At 37.8% G+C, this 26,329-nt stretch overlaps 1 protein-coding gene across 1 annotated transcript in view; it reads left to right on the top strand.

The window, feature by feature from the left end:
• LOC135464588 (Krueppel-like factor 6) overlaps window positions 1-23,955 on the top strand; it is a 46,481-nt gene extending 22,526 nt beyond the window's left edge. The window contains exons 2-3 of the mRNA XM_064742028.1: window positions 10,791-11,487; window positions 19,314-23,955. Of these exons, the coding sequence (XP_064598098.1) occupies window positions 10,791-11,487; window positions 19,314-19,501 (885 nt within the window). The 3' untranslated portion in view covers window positions 19,502-23,955. The remainder of the gene's footprint in view (window positions 1-10,790; window positions 11,488-19,313) is intronic.
• Window positions 23,956-26,329: the final 2,374 nt, after the last annotated feature.

Below are 26,329 nucleotides of genomic sequence, written 5' to 3'. Positions count from 1 at the left end.
ATCCCTGTCCAGGTAGTAGCACTGAGATAAGCAGATCACAAAAACTATGAAGTCAAAGGCGTATACCTGTATCTGTACATGAGGAAGTATAAATCATTAATATCAGCATAGATGTACTTTCATTTACTTCAGGAAGCCAGAAAATCTTGAATGTCTGATTTGTTGTGGTTGCCTTTGTTTGCAGGGGAGTTGCGGGGGGGGGGGCAGTATTTAGGCGTCGTACATTCACCTCATTTAACTATAGTAACCTGTTTTGCTCATCCTCATCCTAGAATGTTAGAATATCCTGGAAATCTGCTCTGCCCTAATTCAGTCTGTGAGTCAGTAATCCCGAAATCCTGTCATCCAGAAAGATTTTCCTCCATGTCAGTCTGCTACCCAAAACATGTAGACGAGACTCAGTGGCCGGTGTCAGGCTGGTACCCAAAACATGTAGACGAGACTCAGTGGCCGGTGTCAGCCTGGTACCCACAACATATAGACTAGACTCAGTGGCCGGTGTCAGCCTGGTACCCACAACATATAGACGAGACTCAGTGGCCGGTGTCAGCCTGGTACCCACAACATATAGACGAGACTCAGTGGCCGGTGTCAGCCTGGTACCCACAACATATAGACGAGACTCAGTGGCCGGTGTCAGCCTGGTACCCACAACATATAGACTAGACTCAGTGGCCGGTGTCATATTGAGTGTCATAATAATAATATAATATTTTATATCCTGGGTTACATGTCCCATGTTACATGTATAAATCTAATTACAGGTAAACACATAACATTTAAGATAAAATTATAGATAAAATTACATTTGTAGATAAAATAAGGCAAACAATTTGATATAAGATATCACAATGTATAACAATAAAGGGGCACATGTACGTCATAAAATAAACTTGATCATAAAATGAGCTTGATCATGAAATAAACTTGATCATTATCCAGAGGAACTTCTAAACTTATGACAAGCACAGTCATAGTATTGGTGTCTCTGATGGATTGCTAGAAATTGTTCCATCTTGCTCTTGTCTTTGGCCAAGGAAAGTGGAAAAGTGTCTTCAACATGCTTTTCCATTGAGGCAGCACTGTAAAGTTTGTCATGGGACAGGATTCAGAGGGAGATTTGCTTATTATTCAGGCAGAGATGTGTTCACATTTGATATGTCATCGTTGCTGCCATATATATCAATGTATGAATACAGATGGCCTGCAGTTAGCTGAAAGGAAAGTGGAAAATGGCAATATAAAATGCATTTAAAGAGGAGACGGTAAGCATGAGAGACAGGTAAAAGGGAAAGTTGCGTGGCCTTGATAAGTCTTGATTACAAATGATCGAACATTTGTAAACCTGAGCCTCGAATCCCTGCAGCCATTGTATGTAGGCCTTCGTCTTGTGAAGATTGATGAACTGTTTCCGTGGACTCACTGCCTCAGGAAAAGAGCAAATTCTTTCTATTCTTCAGTATCTACGTTTTATGCAGAAAGAGCAAATGAAAAGCAACATGCAGAGGTACATACATGCATGATTCCGTATTTTCTCCACGGAGGATACAAATTAGGCACAATGCCCTAATACAACAAATGGTGCTCTGTTTCTATGTGGAGGGACGGTTGTTCTTCAATATTGCAATGATCATAGTCTGTGAGGGGGGGAAAGCTCTGCGTAATGACCTGTGCATGTATGTGTGAGCCTCTATTAAGTTCAGAGGTTCAATCCCATTATATGGCAATTTTGCTGTTATTTTTCTTTCTGAAAGCTATAGTTACTTCCATAGATGTATGGAAATTGTTCAAGTACGTGTAGCCACATCAGAGACACTGCTTTCACATTTATGCGTATATATAGTTAAGCAAGCTTTTTTAACTCCCTGTGCTGAAGAGTTATATATATTTGACCGTCTTTGTGTATTAACGCATGAGTGCCCATACAGATACAGTAGTTGTACGTGTGAAATATGGACTTTAATCTCGTTATTAAGGGCTGAAATGTAATGAATGGTCTATATCCCTTAACAAACGCAGCCAGCCACAAATCTGACATTCTCACGACAACCCGTTGATTGTTGTGAACTCTGATCATTCAAGCTTTTATTCATCGTTATATAGCGTATGTGTATAGTTCGCATATGCCTTCCACGCCCCGCTCTACAACCAAAGCAGATTTGACCTTTGCGACAAGTAGTCTGGCATTGGTACGTAACTAACATACATTGCAAAGTTGATTTATTTAATGTTCCTTGAAAGGCTGTGTTGTATAGGCTGGGCTATATGTTGTTCATTGAAATTTACCCAGGTTTTGTATTTAGGAATTTAATAGGAGGCACATGCTTACAAGCATTCGTTTGAAGAGTCTTTGAAGCGATCACTACTGGCGCAGTGATAATGTAATCATAGTAGATTGTAGCTTAAGCTTTTCACAAAAGGATTAAACAAGCGTAAATCTGTGTACATAGGTGATCATGTAATTTTACAATGTAGCCAAAAAAAAATAATAATTAGAAACATAAAATAGTATTAGACATAGCAGATCTCCTTGTCTGACATCAGCCAGTGTTGTAAGTATATCTTGATATGTTGATGATCGGGTTGGTTTGATTTAATATCTAGAATATAAACATATTACCAAGCTTGGGGTATTTCATTGTTTAATGCTGTTTTTCTTGGTAAAATAAAACTGGATACGAATTGCAGGAAAATAAATTTGAACGTTGCATCGGACAGATTTGAAGCCTTCTGTTTTTGCTCTTATTCCCATCATACGGGTGTATGGCACTCTAAATAATGAAGATATATTTCAAGTTTAAGAATTAATGTTCATTAATATTAGCCTATGCAAACAAGACTTTTCCTATTAAAAAAAAAAAAAGAGATTATCTTTCTTTGTCCCATGCACATTATTGGCATAGACTCATTTATTTTTCACAGTGATGTGTTATAATGTGGAGGAATGTCAATGAAACTGGTCTGAGCAGACCTCCTTGGCGTAGACCCTTTCTCTACAAGGAGATGTAGGTACACACATAAACAGGCTCTGACATTTTGACCTGACAAGTTTCTGTGTTTGTGGGGATGGAAGATTTGGCCCTGTGCTCACAACCCACTAAGGAATGTTGTGGGAGGGACAGGGCATGATGGCCTGCATTGTTAGAACAGCCTTGTTGTGTTTTCTGTCAGCAGAAGAACTATAGTCTGTTTCAGAGCAGTAGGTGTTAAGGAATGTTTATAACTATATAACTTGTCATATGCTACATTTTCTTCATTTATAAATTTATCTTAACAGTGTATTGTCAGTTTGTACTACTGGTATGCTTAAAAAAAAGGATATATAGAACAGTTTAGTCTATATAGATGTTGGGGAAAATGGATAAAATAAGAACAGTGACAGAAATCCTGTGTGAAACGTTAACAGTTCAAGAGCAAGAGCCAAATATTACACATTGCCGTCATCCTCACCCCCACACTGGCCCTGATAGCTCAGTTGGTAGAGCGTCCGCTTCGGGAGCAGTAGACCCAGGGTCAATCCTGGCTCGAGTCACACCTAAGACCTTAAAGAGGAAGCTGGAACTTCCTTTTGCTTTGCGTTCAGCATGAAGGGGGATAGTTGACCTGGCTTTCAATGGGATTTGAACCCTTGATTCATTTTGGCATCCTCACACTATATACTGGCAATAGTCTCATTTCGACCACCAGCTGTTTCAGTTTTTACTACAATTCAGTAATCAGAAAAAAAAACATCAGTGCCATTCAAGTTCACACAGGGGATGTTTTGCTCACCACGATACGGCTGAAATATTGACGGCTTAAAGCAATAATGATTCACATGGGATTTCGTTTTTACTCTACAAAACCAGCGAAGCATGAAATCATTTTTTTTTTATATGTCATGCTTGTCTATGTGCATATCTATCTTTTTTTTTTTTTTTTTTTATTATCAATTTTTATATTTGCAACCCATCTTAACTGAGTTGATCTGCTAAGATTATTTATGAAAACAGGAAGTGTTCACAACACAGTTTTTATGGTTGCAGACTGATTACAGTGGTTAATTTGGTAAAAAATTAAAAAGTGCAAGAATAATGTGAAGTTGTAAATTGTGTTTGGTATGTCAGTGGTTAAAAGTTTATTATGGTTTCAATTCTTTTTTGATAACTTCTCTCTTTTTGTAACAAAACTTGAAGAATCTAACCAGGACAAGTTTTAGAAAGAATTAATTTTGCACCTTTTTTGTTTGTTTTGCTTTCAAATTTTGTGTCAATTTAACAGACAAGCCCTCTGAGCAGAGATTCAGGTTAAACATGTGTCAGAGGTCAAACGTGTGTCAGAGGTCAAACTTAAAACCATCCATTAAATAACAGTGGTGAAAAAGAAAACTCAGTCATGTTTTTGAAATGTATTTTTTGATTTTAATTTGTCAAACTTCTTATCGAAGCCTCCTATCTGGTCTGGCAACTTTTAAAATTCTTTTTTTTTTCATCTTGTTTTTTTTTGTTCTCAAACTTTTATTCCTGTCTGATTATTTAGTTTATAGTCCAGATTTGAATTGACTTTTGCTTGTAATTTGTATTTACAGAATTATTAATAAACCTGCAGTTGGACACATGGAAAAAAACTGTAAATGAAAAAATTAATTATGAATTCATTATTTGGTTTTCTTTGGTTCAAAGTGTATAAATTTGAAAAGGCGTTGATAAAGTGTTCCTCATTTTAATAAATGCTTCTAGCATATCACACGTGTACAGTCGGCATGTTGACCTTCTTTGTATACAAAGGTTGATTGTGAATTTTGTATATTTATTTATTTATTTGATTGGTGTTTTACGCCGTACTCAAGAATATTTCACTTATACGTTGGCGGCCAGCATTATGGTGGGAGGAAACTGGGCAGAGCCCGGGGGAAACCCACGACCATCTGCAGGTTGCTGACAGACCTTACCTCATGTGGCTGAAGAGGAAGCCAGCATGAGCTGGACTTGAACTCACAGCGACCGCATTGGTGAGAGACTCCTGGGTCATTACGCTGCGCTAGCGCGCTAACCGATGTGAATTTTTTTATATAAAGGTTGATTGTGAATTTTGTATATAAAGGTTGATTGTAAATCCATCTTGCTCTGCCACTTTTGTGTAAATATTAACCTTAATATTAAATCTGTTTTTCGATGTCATAAGCCCTTGGCATCTGAGTAAGGCCTGACCTTGGTGGTGGAAAGAGTTGGAGTGGGGTGGGGTGGGGTGGGGTGTTGTGTGGCTTAGATGGTTACTACTTGTCCGTCTGAAGGTTCATGACCAAGCCAAACTAAGTGTATATACACGACTGGTCAATTTTCTAGTTTTTGCAAATGGTTTTCTGACCTGCGTGTCATGATAGGGGGATTCATCATTATGGGAACGTATTACAAAGAAACCTCGGGAGATGAATGTCCAGAATTTTTCGGGCAAAACAGAACCCTTTTAAGAATGATTTGAGCGCGGCATTGTACGAGCAATTCATGCTTACAAAGAATAGGACAAATTGCCGAGTCCATTGATTGATTTGTTAAATGGACAACAGGTAAACAAGTCTTTGATCTGCAACTGAGAGATCGTTGTCTGTGACATTAGCATCATTTACGTTCCAGATCAAAAGATGCGGATTATAAGGATAGTCCAAGCATCAGGGAAGATCCCTGAGCTAACGATGCCACTTTCCTGCCTCTAATGACAGAAGAGCTCGTCCTGTGAAGCTGTTAGAGCCTGCTTTCGATAGTGTATGCCGTTCAGATGGTCAATACCTGTAATGGTGTTTGCTGCCATTTGCTCTCATTAACTTGATCTTGTTACCGTGACAACACATATGTCTCAGTGTCTAACAACTGTGTTGTTGTTTACTTCTGAAGTTGTAATTTTGTGGGTTTTTTTGGTTAATCATTGGGTATTTATGATGCTCTATCAAAAAATATTTCCTTCATGTGATGGCCATCAGTTTTAAGGGTGGATCAAGGAAACGTTCCACGTGCCTTAAATTGGCAAGTTAATGATGGACTTTCCAGCATTTGACACGGATTTATACCCACGTGCCTCCCCATCGATTGTGCTGAAAGTTTATGGCATATTGGTGGAAGTCAAGGGATATATTATATATCTTCTTGTCTACTTTTGTAGTAATTGTCTGTCAGTAACAAAGCACCGAATTGTGTGTGAGTAACAAAGCACCGAGTTGTGTGTCAGTAACAAGGCACCAAATGGTGTGTTAGTAACAAAGCACCGAGTTGTGTGTTAGTAACAAGGCACCGAATGGTGTGTCAGTAACAAGGCACCGAATTGTGTGTTAGTAACAAGGCACCGAATGGTGTGTCAGTAACAAGGCACCGAATGGTGTGTCAGTAACAAGGCACCGAATTGTGTGTTAGTAACAAGGCACCGAATGGTGTGTTAGTAACAAGGCACCGAATTGTGTGTTAGTAACAAACACCGCATTAGATTGTATATACATTCATGTAGCAAAGCACCAGACTGTATATTTAGGAGAACTGCACCGGACTGTGTATTAATAGCAAAGCACCATTTTACTGCATACTGCAGCGTGTTAGCGATCATTTACATCGCAACATGTTGTATGTGTGAAATTTTAGGATATGTAGGGTAAATCATTACAGTGTTCAGATCCCCACGGTGGCGCTGTATGCTGTATTAGTCTCTCGAGTTATTAGTTATGACTTAGTATATGGTCAATATTGTCAAAAGAATCAGTGGCCCCAGCCACTCCTGCGGATCTATTAAGTGGTTTTACCTGTGTGCACCTGTAATCAGCGTACCTGGCTGATGATCACACAGGTATTGTGACGGGTAGCTGAGGTATGCTTTTAGTCCACGCCTAGGGTAAGAGTGTTTACCTTTAGTGCACGTGGGTGGGTGTTAGTTAGAGCGTAAAATAGTCACATACGTTTTGTACATTGCGTGAGTATATGCAATAAATCATTAAAGTGATGCATTTTATGACGATTAAAGTGTGTCTAGGGCCATTTTGATTTACCTGTGCCAGGTGAGATGGTACAGTAATGCGGTACACAAGTATCACTGGATATTGGTAGGGGAATTAAAGAGAAATTAAAGAGAGAATTAGATGTATACAGTATCCATGGTTTGATTTTGGTCATTGTGTATTTATTGTACATACGTGTTGTCTCACAACAATATATAAAAGCTCATTTTGATGAGTTGCTTTTAAAATATTTTGGGAGTGTAGAATGCACTGAATCAGCAATAAAACAGGATTTCTCTCACCTGGCTGCCCTCCCAAATACCTCAAGATTTGAATTGCTGGTGTTTTTATTTTTATAACATACAATTGGTGAACAGTGTATATAAATGTGTGTTGCGTATGAGTGTATTTGGTTTTTAACTTCTTAATGCCCATAGTGGTGTTCTAAATACAAATTGTACTGATCTATCCACATATAAAACATGGCTAGAATGGCAGTGTAAATGTTTTCAGTGTTTTGAGGGTATGAAACTCGAAGCAGCGTGGAAACCAATCAGGCTGTATACATCCATACCAGAAACCGATTTCAAATATGCACCTGTATTTCTCGGAGATATTTTTAGATTACTGATTAAATTGCGATAAGCCATCTATATGAAACAGTACCTGTTTGATGATTGGGTATTCATGGTAAGAATTACAGTAAATTTGCGTGCAAGTTAAGCTAAAGAATGTTACGAGAACTTAAGGGCGTGACTGTGGACTATATCCAGGTGTGTAAGCAAACTCTATGTTTGTGCACGAGTAATTTAGCACTCCAAGTTATGTTAACAGTATATAGGTACACAAAACATATCAGCTACCAGAAACGTTCTAAAATTTCACCTGAGTTGCTCATTTTTCCTGATTGTGAGAATTCTTTTGATCTTAGAAAGGTGCTTTGAGGTTTGTGTGGAAGAGAAGATGATAATACTATGGGGAAAAATGTGTAGTCCTAGCGCTGAAAGTTATATTTTGTGTCATTTTATGTCCTGTGAAAGTGCACGTTTTTGGTTGCAAAATTTTAGGTTATTTACAGCACATCATCTTGAAACTCCAAAACTTACTTCAAACATACCTTATCTAGATCAGAGTCTTGTGTAGGCTCATTTGTGTGTCTGGTTGGTTGTGTAAACCAATTTGTCTCGGGAGAGGGAGGATCGACAATTTGATTAAAATGTAGGACAAAACAACACCTCATGCAATTGGGATTTCCCCCCCCCCCCCCCCCCCACCCCCACCCCCCCCCGGCAGTACAACGCTGAAGCCATGGTACAGATATGAAACAAGAAATTGATTCAACCGTCATAATATCTGCATTAATTAATAACTGCATTACTGTTAAGTATTTAAATAACTTTGGATAATTAATGTACTTTTTGCTTTTAGAATTGTCTGTATTTATAATACATGTAATTCCATTTCCAAGCCATACACAAATTTACACACATACACATGATGGATTATCAGTTTCAGATTATATCCAAAACACGATCCAATTTCTAAATGAAAGTTAATTTCTTTGCCTTTGTCAGAATTTTTTTTTTCTTCTGCATTTATATCTGTTGAACTTTGATCACATTCATGACCGTGTATCAAGGCTCATATGAATATTCATGAGTACAGCCAGTAGATTATCTGATTTGATTGGCTGGGAGATTAGGATCTGATTTTTGGCTGGGTGCCATTCCCTCATCGCCATGACAACATTTCCACGGTCGATTGCATTGGTGTATATACATTGTAATTACGACAAATCGTAAAGAATGTTTGCCATCGTGGATTGATTTTGCGTTTTTCGCTGCACTAACTAACAGCAATGAAAAGTAGCTCTGACTGTTGCGATCAAGCCTGTAACATATCGTTTTGTCTGTCAGTTAAAATTCTGATTTATAGCCTGCGAGGATTTCCGCCCGTTACATGAAACACACTGTAACATCGTAAAACATCGAGAGCTATAATGTGGCAGTTCTGTTGAAATAAATGAACAAGTCACCCGTGAAACAGTGTTTTTATGGATTTATTTATTTAAACTAGGTGCATTTTGCAGGAAAACAGATGTGACATTCACTCGTAAAACATGTGACAGCTTGTGGTCAAGTGTTTATATTGATGTAGATCCCCGGGGTGGAGGTGGAGGAATTTTTACAAATTTATCTTGCCTGAGACTTAAAGATTAAGAAACCTATCATAATCACTAGTCGGCCATGTATTAAATTCGAAAAGTTAATCAAATGTCTGTAAGGATTGTGCTGTTAATGCCGCAATAATTATTGCTGAAAGATCAGGATGGCTAGCTTATTCAAATTTCACGAGAATGTAGTTCATTAGAAAAGGGTTTTTTTTTTTTTTTTGGCTCAAATTTTTGGCTCATAAGACTCTCAAGCGTCATATGACTTATATGACCGTCGTAGTTTACCGAAGAGTGAATGAAATGGGAGACAACTGTGTAAAACTTCTATTTTTATATAAAATAAAGATCAAATGAATTTGATTTACAACAATGCTCCCAAAGTAGCTTATTTACAATGTACCCTGTAACGCCACATGGGTAATGCAAGGGGGAGTTGTAAATTCGTGGTCAACGAACAATAAATGCCCTGTGGTATTTCCAAGGTTAGCTGGAGAGAGAGAAGAAAAAACAAAAAAAAGGAGCATGCATTCTGTTTGATTACAAAGATTTGATACCTTTCATGATACCTATATGATGACTTCTGGTACATGCCAATTAAGAGATCATATCACATGGTCAAACTGGATGTAGAGCATGGGTTGACCTACTTAATGATAATTCAACCAAAATAAAGATGGTAATTCAGTTTGGTATAGTTGTTAGCATTGGTGTATAAAGCAGGCCATGAGTCATATGGTCATGGGCGAATTCCTAGGCCACAAGTGAAACACCTGTGCATGCATATAGAAGAGATGCATTTTGCTAATAAGCATGCATGCATGCATGCAGCCATCACACAGGTGTCGACTGTATTAATAAACAGCATTAATGTGTCTCGATCGTGAGCAGTTAATACAGATTTTATTTGACAACGGCCACCGTGATGTCAGATTGTATCATTCCATATTAAGATTGTTGCCATTTATGAAAAAATAGTTCGACAATTAATTAAAACCATGAAAGTCGTGACCATTGTTCTTGTCAATGGAAGCAGGCCGATCATGCTTGGGCAGTTTTAGATCTGAATTTAATTCTAATCAAGAATTTGATGTAAAGCTGATTAAATAACTTGATCAAAGCTATGAGTACAGGCCTATTTCAAACTGATATTTGGCACTAAAAATATCTTTGTATATAGCCCCTGTTAAAGGAGAGATAATTAGCTATTTGAAATACATGCTAATTTGCATATCTGTCAACAGATGAATATGAACTTTGTCAGTTTCCATGGTATTTCTGTGTCTATTTCACATAATGTTAAAATACATATAGCCCTGCAAAAAATGCATGAAATATAAAAAATACATTATTGGAAATACTGAAAATACATTATCGAAAATACATAATGGTATAAATGTTGATGTGTTTATAAATGTATTTGTGATCAAATTCATTTCCTTAGATACAACACCCAAGTGCTGCAGAATTGCCAACAATGGTAGTTGAATATAATGCATTGGCATAAGTCATTTATGCAAATCTCTTTTTTGTTTTGTTTACAATTTGTGTATACTATTCTTATGTTTATATTTTGTTTATTTGACATAATATTGGTATTGCATCAGTGTTGCGATATTAAAATGATTGAAAACTTATGTATTTTCATCTGTTTATTTTTTGTAGAACTGCCTTGAAATGGAGCGGTACCTTTCCAAAAATGAACCAAAGTTAACCTCATACAAACGGCTAGGCAGCGACCTTGATTGTTCCTGGAGCCACCTGGCGGGACAAAATGGCAGCTCGGAGCGCGGACCACTTGATGATGTCGATCTGCTTCAGTTAAAGGAGGAATTTTTCCCTGAGCCGGATGACGATTGTTTAAGTGATTCCAATGACGACGAGGTGGATGATGTGACAGAAGCCGACGAGCGATTGGAGGAGCTCGCGCATTTGAACTTAAACGACAGAACTTCTGACACAATTAGCTTAAAAAGTTTTAGTTCTTCGTCTAGCGCTGTCTCTTGGGACAGCAACATCAGCGATCCGCCTTTGTCGCCAATTTCAACAAAAACAAATGATCCATTCGCTTTAAGACTTGTGGCACCTCCTGGTCGCACGACAACGATTGCTGTGCGCGTGGCTTCAGGGGACATAATTCAACGGCAAAGAATCCCACTGGGGAGTCAGGCTGGCCCTGCCGTGAGGAGTCGCCCTTACACATCACCCAATCAAAAACCACCGGTGTCACCGGCAAGCCGAAGCCGACTAGAGCTTCAGGATATGGACAATAAGAGAAGAATTCACAAATGTCCTTACACTGGCTGTAAGAAGGTCTACACAAAAAGTTCACATCTTAAAGCTCATTTACGGACACATACAGGTAAATATATTGTGTCATATTCAACATTCTTTTGGGGTTTTTTTTCCTTTTTTGCTTTAAATGTCACCTTAGATGATAACTTTATTGTCTCACTTGAAGTGCATGAATATTAACATAATCGAATCTTATTGGAGGTTGTGTGAAATATGTAAATCGGTATAATTTTAATGTAAAGCTGTTTAGTTTTGGGACGAAATATGAAATCAGAAAACGTACACCTTTATTTGTGTGCACTAAAGCTTTACAAATTAAGACACAGGTTTAATCCAGGATCTTCGCTGTCGGCCATTCAGCATCGAGGCTATTTTTTTTCTGTGGGAACAATTGACTGTGAGTGTGAAGAGTTTTAGTGTAAAGGCACATAACTGTCCATTGAGACATAAAATTTAATTCATGGAATTTTTAGCTTTTTCGAAAAATTTGCATTTGCTATGTCAACTTTGTGATAGTTCACTTTTTTTGACACCTACAAACTACAAAATTTAATTTAATTCAAAATGAAAAATTGAAATTGGTGTGTCTGCTTTTGTGGCAGAACTCTTCATTGAGAACAATACTCTACATACATCCTTTTAGTCAATTCTTTTATAGGTTGAACTGCCTTTGGCAGAGAAATTCCAAAGGCATTTTCAGTTTGCAGAAATCTTTCGGTAGATTCTTGGATTGCGTTATAACAGTATAGGAGTTCATAGTTTGTTGTTCCCCCTGTGGAATAGGATTCATTTTAATCTAATTGCATGAGCCATCAATACGATTAGATAGTAACATGATACAAGGAATTGTTGGCAATAACATTGATGGAATTCAACTGCCTCTAGGATACTCTCTTTTGAGGAAACCTTTGCAGTCCAATATGGGTGACTTGCTTCAAATCAGATTTGAGTCCTAGACTCGTCGCTGGCTGGATATCAGAGCCAGATGATGCAGTGACAGAAGTCAAAATGTAATCCGATGAGAACGTGTACTGATTATTTGGTAGAAAACCGGATATTTCTGCCATGGAAATCTGATCAGTCTTTCTGCCATATGATACATATGATCTCGACGCTGATTGGTCAATTACCCAAGTGGCAAACGACACAAATTTCCCTTGGCTGTTTTACGTGGAAATATGCTAGAAAGTTATGAGTTACTAGGCGTTGTCTTTGAAAGACTCTTTAAGTTTTTTCAACTTAGTGGTTGTTTTCATATGATGAAAAAAAAAGTCTTTTTTTTGTTTATTGTACCTAATTTTTAAGTGGAATAATAAGAGGTACAAAGTTATAATTTGCCAAATTTTGACTAGACCAATCTCTTCAAAATCTAATGTATGGGTAATTTGATTGGTTATAAAGAGAGAAATAGCTCTGAATTGATACCTTAAAAAAGACATTATTTTTGCTTACTCATGTTTGTAGAAAATAGAATGATTTTGATTAGTTATGAAATTCAAATCAGATTCCAATTTTCCAGATTTAAAACTTCTTTATTATTATTATTATTTTTATTACAGATTGTTTAATACACCTACAAATACCAATGTCACATGTTACACGATAGTTGCATTATGAAAAGTTAAAAAAAAAAAAAAAATGAAGAAATCAGAGGTAAACAGGTTGAATGAATCATTACGGGTTTATAACACTTCATTACTATTACAGGTCTATCAGGTTGAGATTTTTAATTGAACATCGATAGTTATAATAATATCAGGTATGGTCTCGAAAACAAATATTTGAACAGCGACGCCAAAGGCATTAAGGGTACTTTTAACTTCTAAAAAAGCTGCCTTTCATTGGTTGTTTGTTGACCAGTGATTGTGCTCACAGATGCAGAATTGAGTTGAACATTTCAAAGAGTTCGATTCAAAGCATACCACATGCGATGTTGATTTTGTCAGCGCCAATGTTTGTTTATCCGTAATTCAGCCATTTTGCAACTAGCGTATAGAGATTATTTTGACACATATTGACATACCCAGCATTCTTTGCTACAGTACATTCAAGGATGACCTGGATCCTAATAAATATATGCACATATTGCACAGATCAAAGTAGTGAAGGCATGTGTCAAAATAATACAGGTGTTTTCTGCCTATATATGCTCACTCTTTGGTGAACTTCAAAGACTTCCTATAAACCAAATTATGTAAATGTTCCTTGGCTGATATTTAAGATAATCAATAAAGCAAGCTATTGTGACATAACGAAAAAAAAATCCAGAAATTTATTCAGTAAAAGAAGGTATTTATAAATTTCAGTTTAAATGTCAAAAGTAATTTTGTCAGTTCTTGCTGGAGTATTTGTACACTCAATAAATAGTTATGTTGAATCAGTAGAATATGATTATTTAACAGAATAATCTGTTGCAATAACAGAAGTAATACATTCTAACATCACTCAGACAACAAACTTTCTGTTAAATTTAACAGATGTTTTGAGTGTACCAGTTATCCCAGAAATATATGCACCAAGTGTGTTTAATACTGAATTTGCCTTAAGAATTAACATAGCAAAAAAAAATGCCGCTTTTTAGGAGGCAAAAATGGGTTTTAGTTTGGAAAGACACCATCCTACCTCCCAAAACTAACACTAAAACGCCTTTCTAATGTCAACAGAACTCTCAGAATCAGGAAAAATGAGCAGGGTAGTAACTGATAAAATTTTGGGTCAAAAATTCTATATGTACTTAAAAACCTCCTCAAGAAAATGAAAGAAATTTATGAGTGCTCTTAATATGGGAGGGTTTTTCCATTGGGTGCCCTTAAGCACACACAAAATCCGTGCATGTCCTATGCATGTACCCTGTGTATTACCTCGCTGTAGATGTGACCCAGTTCAAAGGCACACCATTATTGCTTGTTTCTTTGCATTTCAACACACAAAACTAAGCTGCGTCAAAGATTTACTTAGGCAGACTTACATTGGATTTTGCATTTGTTCACCACTGCACGAAGTAGATGTATTTTTGGAGAAAAAATGAATTGAAAGAGCACAAGAAGGAAGTGATATTCACAAAAATGTGGTAGTGTTTACCTTTGTTATTCTGTGTGTAAACATATTCAAACTGAGTCAGAACTGTGATTTCATGTTTTTTACGGATATGTCAATACCACTGACATGAGAAAAGCCTGGAATTATTATCATAGTTTGAAGGCCAAGAAATAAGTGGTTAAAAATACATATGTGAATTGTATATATTTGTTTATCTGATTGGAGTTTTACGCCATGCTCAAGAATGCTTCACTTAAATATGAAGGTGGTCACCATTTTTATGGTGGGAGGGAAACCCACGGCTAGCCACAGGTTGCTGTAGACCTTCCCACGTACGACCTCAGAGGAAACCAGCATGTGCCAGCACTCTGATCACTTGGCCACAGAGGCATTTAAATACGTTTGGATAAATCAGTACATACAGCATGTTTATCCATGTACGTGATGTTGCAAAAACCATCGTTACTTGTATTTGATCTCATTTTAAGGGACAAAAATGTGTTGTTAAAACACAAAAAGTCAGTGTTTGCACTTATTACTTTGCAGGAAAAGATGACATTTGTGTGATGATGTCAATTAAGCTCTAAATATAATTTCCACAAATTAAAGAAACTCTTACATGCCTGAGTCTGTGATATATATCATGCGAATCAAAGTTTGCTTTTCATCACTTTCAATTAAGATCCTTTGTCTTTTGTATTTCATACATAACTGTGGAAAAGAAAAAGAAATTAAGATATCTTCTGTTATTTTGTCCTTAGCTATCTGTATGATTTATGCTCTAATATTTTCGACGAAAACCAGTTTCTTCCCAAACACAAGGAGTGTTGAGCCGCATGCTTCTCCCAGCAATATATAAATCCAAGCTTCATGAAGAGTTGAACTTTTTGTCATCAGAAATTTAGGCCATGTGTCCAGTTTTTTTTTTTTTGTTTTGTTTTTTTTTTATACATTAGCTGCTTCTTGAAGTACATATATCTTAGACAATCTTAAAATGGCACTCTTAATCAGAGACATTTCTGGAACACAAAATGGATTCATGAACATGGAATAAAAAAGCGTTAATTCCCTCAAAATTCTCACTTATAACATGTTTGGTTATAATTCCATATACATAAGAGTGTGAGCAAGGTCACTTCAAGGTCACAATACCAAATCTGATTTGTTTTCTGACTTGATCAAGTCTGGATGGAGGTGTTTTGACTGTTTTTGATGTTAAGGTGTTGGAGGCAGAGTGAAGAAACTACATGTGTATAGTCTGACCTCTTCAACTGTTATGTATGTGTGAAGTTCTGTATGAATCTGTATGAATCACAACTACATGTGTATAGCCTGACCACAGTTCAACTGTTATGTATGCATGAAATTCTGTATGAATCTGTATGAATCACAACTACATGTGTATAGCCTGACCACAGTTCAACTGTTATGTATGTGTGAAGTTCTGTATGAATCTGTATGAATCACAACTACATATGTATAGCCTGACCACAGTTCAACTGTTATGTATGTGTGAAATTCTGTATGAATCTGTATGAATCACAACTACATGTGTATAGCCTGACCACAGTTCAACTGTTATGTATGCGTGAAATTCTGTATGAATCTGTATGAATCACAACTACATGTGTATAGCCTGACCACAGTTCAACTGTTAAGTATGTGTGAAGTTCTGTATGAATCTGTATGAATCACAACTACATGTGTATAGCCTGACCACAGGTTAACTGTTATGTATGTGTGAAGTTCTGTATGAATCTGTATGAATCACAACGACATGTGTATAGCCTGACCACAGTTCAACTGTTATGTATGTGTGAAGTTCTGTATGAATCACAACTACATGTGTATAGCCTGACCACAGTTTGACTGTTATGTGTGAATTACACTGTTTTTGTGTATTTTTCCATCTTAAAAATAGTCATGTTAGGTACAAATGCATAGGCAATATTAAAAAAAATGTTACAATGTAGATTTATAGGTTTATTGTTTTTATTTATATAAATTTACTACATGGTCTGTCCCATTTCCAAAGGAAATTTTGGACTGCTGTCCATTATCAGATTGTCATTTTTTGCTACAGTATATTGCTTTCATGTGTAAAAGATAAAAACAAACTAACAGAATTAAGAAACAAATTTTAGTTTAGTTTAGTTTCAACTTTTGCACTCATAAAAATTGTCATAAGTGCGTTGTGACCAAAAGTGCGCTGTGTTGGTAATTTATTGGGGTTTGGCACGTTACAGTGTCGTCTTTGAAAAGAATTCGGTGGATACGTGAGACTTGTGGAATTTCTGCCTCTTTGTCAGCAATAAGTTAACAAAAGCTTTGTGTCGCCCGGCATGCATTTGACTGACCTTGAGTGACCTTGTCATGGGTGTGTCTCATAGGTACCTTTGTTGACAGGGTACCGATGACCTGTCTCTTTGATCTTCACCCACTCAGTCTTCTCCCTTTGTGCCTGCCTCGTAATCAAACTGCATTGCGCCATTCTACCTTTTGTATTGTCCCATTGCCAGTTGTCAGGTTTCACTCTAGTTTATTACCGTTTTCAGTTTTCCTTCTCTATTTTTCCTCCATTGAACTAAGGACAGTTGATAAACATTGTATACATTCCTTTGTTGTGGGGAATGATGACATTCCGTGCGTTCACTGTCTCATGCCTACTGTTTACGGCTATAAGCTTATGTGCCTAGCGACTTTGTTTGCTTGTATACCTTGTTATTAAACTTTATTGGAAGATCTGCCAGCAACCTGTAAATGGTCTTTGGCTTCCGCCCACCAGAGTGCTGGCTACCATCATAAAGGCAAATTACTCAGTGTGGCAAAAAAAACCCACCAATCAAATGAATACATGTACATGAACGTTGAATAAAGTTTATTGTCCAACCACAGCGTGACCATTACAAACTTTTACAGCTCTCCCCGTTGTTATATAACCGAGAAATTGTTACATACATGTACGATGTAAAACCCCAAGCATACGTGCATATACAAACAAACTTTCACTACAAAAGCTGTTAGTTCAAATCTGGTGTTGACTTCATTCATTGCTCTTAATTCTGAAATTTTAGCAGAAATGTGTGTGTTTGTAGGGGGGGGGGGGGAGGGGTGTTGGGGTTGGATGTTGTTGCACACAATAGCCTTTTGATCCAGTATGTTCATATCTATATCTAAGTTTTATAAAATATTGCAAGAATTAAAATGTCAGATTTAAACATTCAAACTGACTCGCTTGGGCAAAGATCCTGATGTGAAGTACAAGAATTTTCAAGAGTCAAGAGTTCAAGAGTCAGTATTACCCTGTCATCATCAATTCTGCTAAATTTCTGCAAGCTGTTAACTTTCTGGACAGCTTCATAACACATATACAGCCCTAATACTTCAGGTGAAAAAGAAATCTGTAATAATTAACCTTCACATTTTGAGTGGTTTGTCGTGAGGTGTGCTGAAATTCTTGTGTGCGAAGTGTTGTTGTTGTCAAACCAGTTTTGCCATGGATCTTTGGGCGGTCATAAATACCCTCACACAACCAAATTAATGGCCATTTACAATCCTTTGGGGCCTTCCAGAACATTCTAACCTACCCTTGGAGAGTGTTCTGCAACTTTCTGCTCAGTTGCCATGGCAACAAAAAATATGAAATGAAAAAAATTGCATTAAAGTGGTCAGACTTGCTCAGGCAAAGATGACTACTGTAATCCGTATGTTAAGGGCTGATTTTAGTAGCGTTGAAAGTTAATTTCTGTCCAAATTTTTTTCATATAGGTAAATCTTGTTCATCGGGACTAACTGTGAGGAAAGAGAAACTTTATGTTCTTATTATATATATATATATATATATATATATATATATATATATATATACTAAAAAGAACAGATGAGATCGTCAGTTATGAAAAAATATCAAATCTTTTCACAGAGAAAAGGAGTTGACAGGATACGTTTTACTACAATTGTCACACACAAAAAAGTGGCCTGTCCATCTATTTGATTTATGTAGGCCTATAATATTGTTTTTGTGGTCTTTGTCAGAGTTGCCTTGTTGAAAATAAATTCAAAGTTAAATCCATTAATTAACTATGGCAGACATCCAGATGTTCATTGATATGTGTCCCGTAATGGTAGTTTTCTGATCCTTTGGTGATGTTTTCGTGTTCGGAGTAACCAGTTCATGGAGAGAAAGAAAGGAAGAATGGGCTTAATTAATCAATCAGTATTTGATGGCAAAATCTTAATAACAGAATCAGCGTGTACTACAAAAAGAAAAAAAAAGTTGCTAAAAATTCGAGAACAAATTGCTCTATTGCCAGGTCATCCTTTCCTCTTGGCACTCCTTGTTTTCTATGAATAGTAAACTGGACCACACGAGTATGAATGATAGGAGGTCTTCATGTTGATGACGCTCTGTCTTCTGACACAAGCTTAATTGAGAAAGAAAAAGCACCTACATGGTGTGGGATTCAAATCTAGGTATGAAGAAGCTCGTTCAGTTTTCCTTGTATCCCGTATGTGGATGATAAGCCACATCAAGCGGTGCATGGTGAAGCCATGTTGTCTTCTCATAGTATGGTGCTTGCCGAATGACACAAAAGTCTGTGTCTGCTTAAAAGAATTTTAGAATTGCTAAAATCCTTGGCATTTTGACAGCCTATCTTTGTAATATGGGTCATTTTATTATAGAGGGGTCTAAATGTAAGGTGACCTGAATTTTTCGCGGAGATTTCTCCGCCATTACAAACTCACACTGTTATATTTTCTCCTACTTTCGTAAATATTTGTTATGAAATAAGAACAGCTATCAAGTCTTTTGATCTTTTTTAATTATCTCTATTCAATTTGTTGTCTTTTCAGGTGAAAAGCCCTACAAGTGCACATGGGAAGGTTGCGAGTGGCGATTCGCACGATCTGACGAATTAACTCGCCATTACAGGAAGCACACCGGGGCGAAACCATTCCAGTGCAAATTTTGTGACCGATGTTTCTCTAGGTCTGACCATTTAGCATTACATATGAAACGTCACGCAACAACAGACCTATAGCGAAGAGAGAACTTAAAGATTGTGGACAAAGTTTCATTGTGGTCCAAGATAGCATTTTTATATTCCGATGACAGCAAAACAACAACAACAAAACCAGTGCTTTATTTGTGGTAACTGTCATCCTAGATTCTGTTGCTATGATCATGTGAACGTCATGTGACAATCATGTGATATCCATGTGATCTACCCATGCTGGACATCATGAGACCCAATATTCCACACCATGTCATAAATTTTTTTATTTAACTGTGTCTTCAATGCTTATTTTTCATTTCTTTTACTTCATTTCATTTCCTTATTTTGTAAAAAAGATAATATTCCAATTCATTACCAGTGATGTTGAAGTATTGGTACATTGTTTTTTGCGAATGTTCTTAGTTTCATATCATTGAATTGGAAATCAAACTGTGATAAAGTTGATTTGTATATGTTTGCAAAACATGAAGTGCTGGATGATGAATCTCCCCCCATCAAAGAAGTGGATTCGTCTGCCTTTCCTGCAGAACCTTGTGGCCTTTCGTATTGTTCTCTTAGTAACAGCTGATACTATTAACATTAGCATGTGTGAAACTTGTGTTGCCGTCAGTGTGTGGAGAACTCTTTTAAGAAGTGGTAAAAATTGATCACAATTTTTTTTTCAATTAGAAAGGATATGTCAGTGCTTAGATAGATATGATTTTTTTTTTAATTTAGATAAATGTTCACGTGTTCAATGTTTAACAAGTCCGTTAAAAGTGCCTTTTTAACTCAATTCATCATTGTTTAATACATCATTTTTGTTTTAGCCCTAGTATAGTTAGGATTCTATGTTGAGCCGTAAGTACCATAATATCGTGGAAGAAAGCATGTGCCTCACGAAAGATAGAACACCTCAGTTGAAAAATTTTCGTCTTGTCAGAAGTACATTTAAGATATTTGGATTTGGCATTTTTTGCCGAAAAAATTCCCTGAAATCCACTTGTTGATACGGTGCCTATTGAGAGAACAGACAGGTTGTCCAAAATGGCGCTTGACGAAATCCTGTAGCCAACGAAACAGTGCGAGCTGCTTAAACACATCACAGACTCGTGTCCACTTAAACAGTTGATGCCTTGACGGCTCCATCCAGTGGTTTCAGTGGTTTGTGGGTACTTCATGGCTGACACGGACTCTTCAGTTCATCAATGAAGAGACCAAGGGCTCATGCCTGAAGCGTATGCAAAAGTCCCCATTGTTTTCTAACTAATGGTCGTAAAAATGGCGAGAGTGGTCTGAATCAACATTAAGTAAGGCAAAAACGAACTCTTTGTTTGATCTTTGATCTTTGTCGGCGTTACCTGGAGACCGTCTTCTTGATGACACGGACACATATGTGCTGTTGGTTAAAAGAAATCTGTTATAGGTATGCAAGCAGGAAAAATTACAGAGACATAAAATGAACAGTTTTCATTTTGCACCCCATCTGCCACTTTTCCCCCGTTGAATGGAACATCGAAGTGTGTGTTTTGAATATACTTTGTACATTTGGGACCACGCATGCATCGCTTTTACGTCAGTGTCGTTATGAAATTTCGTGATACGGTTTATCTCAGCAGTGTAAACTGTATAAACCTGGATTGCAGGGAGCATGCTCAGTGCGTGGAACAGCATTAGGAGTTCATAACACCTTGATGTGCAAGTACATAAGTCCCCAGTAAATACCTGAGCTTCGTCTTCACCACCCTTTCTCCCCATCCCTCCTCAGATACCTGTGGTAAATTACCCACTGTAGGGTCTACAAGGTGTTTAGGAGGCAGATAATTCTACCGTGCGTCAAAAACGCCCTTCGTCTTGCCAACCACTCACTTGATAACTGTCTTTTTGCCTTCGATCTGGAATCCTAGGAAACTGAATAAAACGTCAGTATGTATTGTTCCTGAAGACAATACCTTGGTTGACGTCCTGAAAGATAACTCGACAACACTTTAGACACTCCCGACGCTTAATTGCGGTTTTCAAGAACTAGGGTGATCCGCTTCTCTTTTTTTATGCTGGTAACACTTTGACGAAAATATATCACATTACTGACCTACGCCCAGTGTTGCCGTCCAAGAGCAAACACATGTACGGTCATGCGCAGGAATAGCCTTTTATCCTCTCCGAAAGAAGCTTACAGTCTTAACGTTGTAAACAAGGACCTTTTTTCACTTGTCTTCAGCTGCAGGGTTTTTTTTTATTCACTCGAATTTCGCTAAGCAGTAATTTGCCGCATTCGGGTATTGACAGACCCTTGTTCTTATTTCCACATGCGAGACAGCAAACCATTTTCGGAGCCACATTTGGCAGATTTGTAACATTGCAATGTTTACATGGAACTGACGTCAAGTTTGGTAAACGCCTTTTTAGCTTTGCCCTATCGTGGAAGCTCTAGCTGCAATTAGGAACACAATATACCTCTTAAAAGAAGTGAATTTTCAAATTATGTTAGGCTTAATTTAGCATGCACATTATCAAAAACATTTTTAAAAAGAACGGACCATTTACAACTGTTTACCAGTTATTTGAATTGCCGCTTTCAAGGTGTGGTTTTTAACACCTGTTGCTCTATGGTCTGTCGCAGGCATGACTGCTAATTTTGTTTACGTCAGTCGTCGTAACCATATAGCCAAGGTTCAGAGATTTTCATAATTGGGTGCATTTTCATTTGAACGTGGACTCTTTTTATATGCATGCTGTCTTTGACATGTTTTCGGACGCTGTATCCATTATCATTACCACGGCCATCTTTTTACTGGTATCACGGTCGATCAGTCACTTGATACGCCATTATTGACATCTCATTTGATATCCTGGTTATGTGAGCTTTATATGGAAGGCCATCTCATTTAGGTCGTGCGCATGTACAAATTATACCTCCCATATATACAAAATCCGCCGCACGTACACCAGCGGTACACATCTCTTGGCCTTGGTACAAAACCCCCGTCCTCAGGCTAAAATACTGCCAAATACGAGGTCTGATTTTTACACCACCGTGACCTCCGTGGACCAATTCCATCCTTGACCTTTGACATTTGATACCAGCTTCACCATTTTCAAGGTCATTCTACAAGAACGTATGTATTTAAGATCAAAAACATTCGCAAGGCCTGTTTAAGAAACGTGTCTTGGTAAATTGATTTAATTTAAACAATGCTTTGTGATTTTTAAAAATGTGAAACAGTTACCGATGCGTATGCATACAACCCGTGTTCAAATCTGTGTTGAGATACTAGAGCAGTTTGTGCTGTCTTTTCATTTCTCTCTCCCCTGCCCCTTTTTAAACACAGATTGTCTTTTTGTTCTGTATTTACAGGTACGTGTACATGTATGTGTCTGATCTTAACAATGTTGTTACATTCACACAGTATATGTTCTTACACCTGAATTATGGCTTATGTTTCCTGCTTCGGCCGTATTACGGTCGCGCATATACATTAGCCTAATTATTGTTACTGTTTTAGCCTTATTATTGTTACTGTTTTAGCCTTATTATTGTTATCAGCTGACTCGCTCTCTACATATTAACATCGTTACAAATCTCAAAGATATGTATACGTTTTTTTGTGTGTGTGCAAAAAAAAAAACAAAAAAAACCAACTTTCAATCCGGTGGTGCGTTTTGTTGTTACGGTAACAAAACGTTTCTTGTAATTTTGTCACAAATGTTGCATTGTTCTATTGTTTTGTAGTACCTTTATATAAGCCAATCAGCGCCTTGTTTTCTATTTTATTCTGCATACATGCACGTACCAAGGGACGCATGCGTGCTAGCTGTACATGTACACCAGACCTTGACTGTGAAGAAACCTTTTGCAATACAAAACCCTCCAGAGGTAGAAGACTACTTGGGGAAAAGTCAAGTTCATGTTCGTTTTCTAATCGTCTAAAGAGTTGTCATTTGGATTCACTGTCCTATCTGTGCTGTAGGCTTTATGTACTGTTCTCGATAGTACTATGCGCTCAACCGCCAAAAGCAGAATATCGCTAAGTTATTAAGCGACTAGAACTGTTCACTCCCGGCATGATTTGGCCAGTCACTGAAACCGAGCCAAGACAGGACGTTCCTCAAGAGAAATTCGCTGTATGAGATTTCGTAAGGCTGTTATACACTTGTGATGAACGATCTCTGTTTTGCAAAAACGACGACTGTGCTCTAGATGACACCAGTCGTGGGCGTATGTCTATGCAACCCAAACCACTGAAACACATTGAAAGCCTGCGTCTGTCAAGGTGCATGTTTGATACTGTTACGGATGCGACCCAACCACACACCCACCCGCCCGCCTTTGCCCAGGGAATGAACATCAAACTGCTTCGCTGCACACTTCCAAGTTTCTGGAAATCGAAAACCGAAGCATTTATAATTTATGTTCCGAAAAGCCCTAACCGTCTAGACTTTCGAAAATGCTGCGGGGGCGATCCGGTTGGCTGACAGGTCGATAGGAATCTCTTTTTGGCAGGGGGAAGGGGGGGAGGGGGTGATTTACACAGCCTTCGATTTAAACCCTGCATGTTGCTCAGGTTGCTTATACCGGGTGTAGGTATATAATGTATAGATATCATGTTTTTGGGTGGGATTTTTTTGTCATGGGCAATAATTGTCCCAGAGTGAGGAGATGGCCGTATTAAAGCCTGCCCGACCAATCCTTATCTTACGCAAGCATTTTAGGCTCGAAGGGAGTGGGAAGGGAAGAGTGGGGTAGGGGATATTTTTCAAGATTATCACGTTCGATTGACATGTATTCCTATAGAATCGGGTGACTCGGCGTGAATTTCGTACATGTATACTCATGTGTTGGACTGCGGCGTGTGTGTGTATATATATATATATATATATATATATATATATATATATATATGCGTTCATTATTTTTTGTCGTCTATGTATAAGCATCTTTTCAGACCAAAGAGAATGAACAGTTCAACACCTGAACACGTGTCCATAGTCCTAGCATTCACACACTTCATTTGGCATTCACATCACACGAGCTCGCTTATTATCAAGGGCTTGCATGCATGTGTCCAGGGTGCGAGTCGGTGCGCTCCCATTTAAACCTAACTTTTATTGCTGTTTTCAATTTGTTATAGTATGTCCTTTGCTGTCAATTTGGAATTTTACTCGCTGTAAAAGAGAATCCTTTTTTTTTTCTTTTATGCGATTTGTCATTTCTAGCGCTTACTCACACTGGTTTTTTTTTTTTTTTGTATAAAGGCTAAATTTGGCGTGACGGTATGTCTTACAAGTCCCACAGTATCGTATGCAGTACTGCGTCCGTAGTATGCGAGCTCGGTGAAAATATACAGTGCAAATGTGTTACTCTGTCTTTTTTTTTTTTCTTTTTTTTTGATGAAATGATCGTGTTTACGCTTGTTCAGAAATACCTGTAAACAACACTAACGCGTCAGCAGAGCTGTGATCCGAGCTGGGACCCGAAGATCTCAAACGTGGACTGTCTTGATTCCCGTACACGCTTGACTACACTGACGAATACGCATGCTTTCAGCGTTTCAAATTGAGCATTCTTGGATCTGCATCTATTGGTTTTGTTTTACCCAATCTTAATTCGAAATGAATGAGAAAAAACATTTTAAAGTAGTTCTACCCATCGACCAAGCCAAACTGTCTGTCATATCTTCTTTGTCGTAGTTGAATTTGTTCTCATTTTAATCCTGACTGGATTTATTCTTGAAAGACTTTCCTTACCTCCTATTGGCCAACAGAAACTAAAGGAGCGTGTTTTATTTCTTGTGAAACTTTTCTGGGTTTATAGTAGCTTTTAGTTTGTGCATTGGCAAACTGCCTTTATCGGAACAAATTTGCATAGTTGTCTAATTAAACTAAAGCCCAGCGGCGGAGAACAAATATGGTATTATGGAGACGCCATGATGACTTTCGGCGATCAGCCCCACTTGGCGCCCTTCACGAACACGTAACATCTCGTTCTGAATGTGATCCAATTCTCTGCGCTGGGCCAATCGTACCGTACTGCCTGTGGCGTTGTTGTTGTGCAGGAAGTTCATGGACATTGTTCAGCGGAGCAGGAATTGATCTGTATTTTACGGGTGTGCCAAAGCCGCTGTGTGGCTTCTTATCAGTTGAACATAAGATCTGCGGGCATTTTGACACGCATCATTAAGCCGTGAACAATACCGGTGAAGTTCCTTAGGTTGGCTGTGCTTTTTTCTCTCTCTCTGTCTTTTTTTAAGCCATCCAAGTAGGATTTCGACTCAGGGAGTCAAGAGCCTGGTTAAATCAGCCTGTACACTACGCGGGCGATATGTGCTGTTTATCGATTCATCCCGCTACCTCTGATCATTGCCTCAAACCCGTTTCATCAAAGTGAGAGACGCATTCACCAGGTGTTAGAGATGTCACCTTGAGTAGATCAAACCTTGGGTACGCACATTTGTTTCTGATGCGATTTTCTGACAATGCTCCTTTGTAGCGTATTGAGATATATATGTCGTGATACGATCCCAGTTTTCAGTTAAAGTGTTGGGTGTTCATTTTATGTGGGGTGTCAAGCGAGCCTTGTTTATGTCGTGTTTATTTTTTTTCTCCAATTTCCACTCTCCTTTTTCGTCGTAACGTTCTGTTGAACTTTCGTATTTAGGGGTTTCGAATGTTTTTAACCAAGGAGGGTGGTGCATGCTTTCACAGTTACTTTATAGTTACATATTTAGTCAACTTGACTTTTCCCTGATTGATCTACATCGGCCTATGTCTTGTACTTAACTTCATAGAATTATCATGCAAGTCCCGTAACCCATTTCTCCACCAGGTCGCGCTAGTGTTCCAATTTTTTAAAAATATTTAATTAGGAACACT

Source organism: Liolophura sinensis, chromosome 4 (assembly GCF_032854445.1).
Source record: "Liolophura sinensis isolate JHLJ2023 chromosome 4, CUHK_Ljap_v2, whole genome shotgun sequence".
NCBI lineage: Eukaryota > Metazoa > Mollusca > Polyplacophora > Chitonida > Chitonidae > Liolophura > Liolophura sinensis.
The sequence above is the reverse complement of the archived record's forward strand: the minus strand, read 5'-3'. Positions and strand labels throughout refer to the sequence as shown.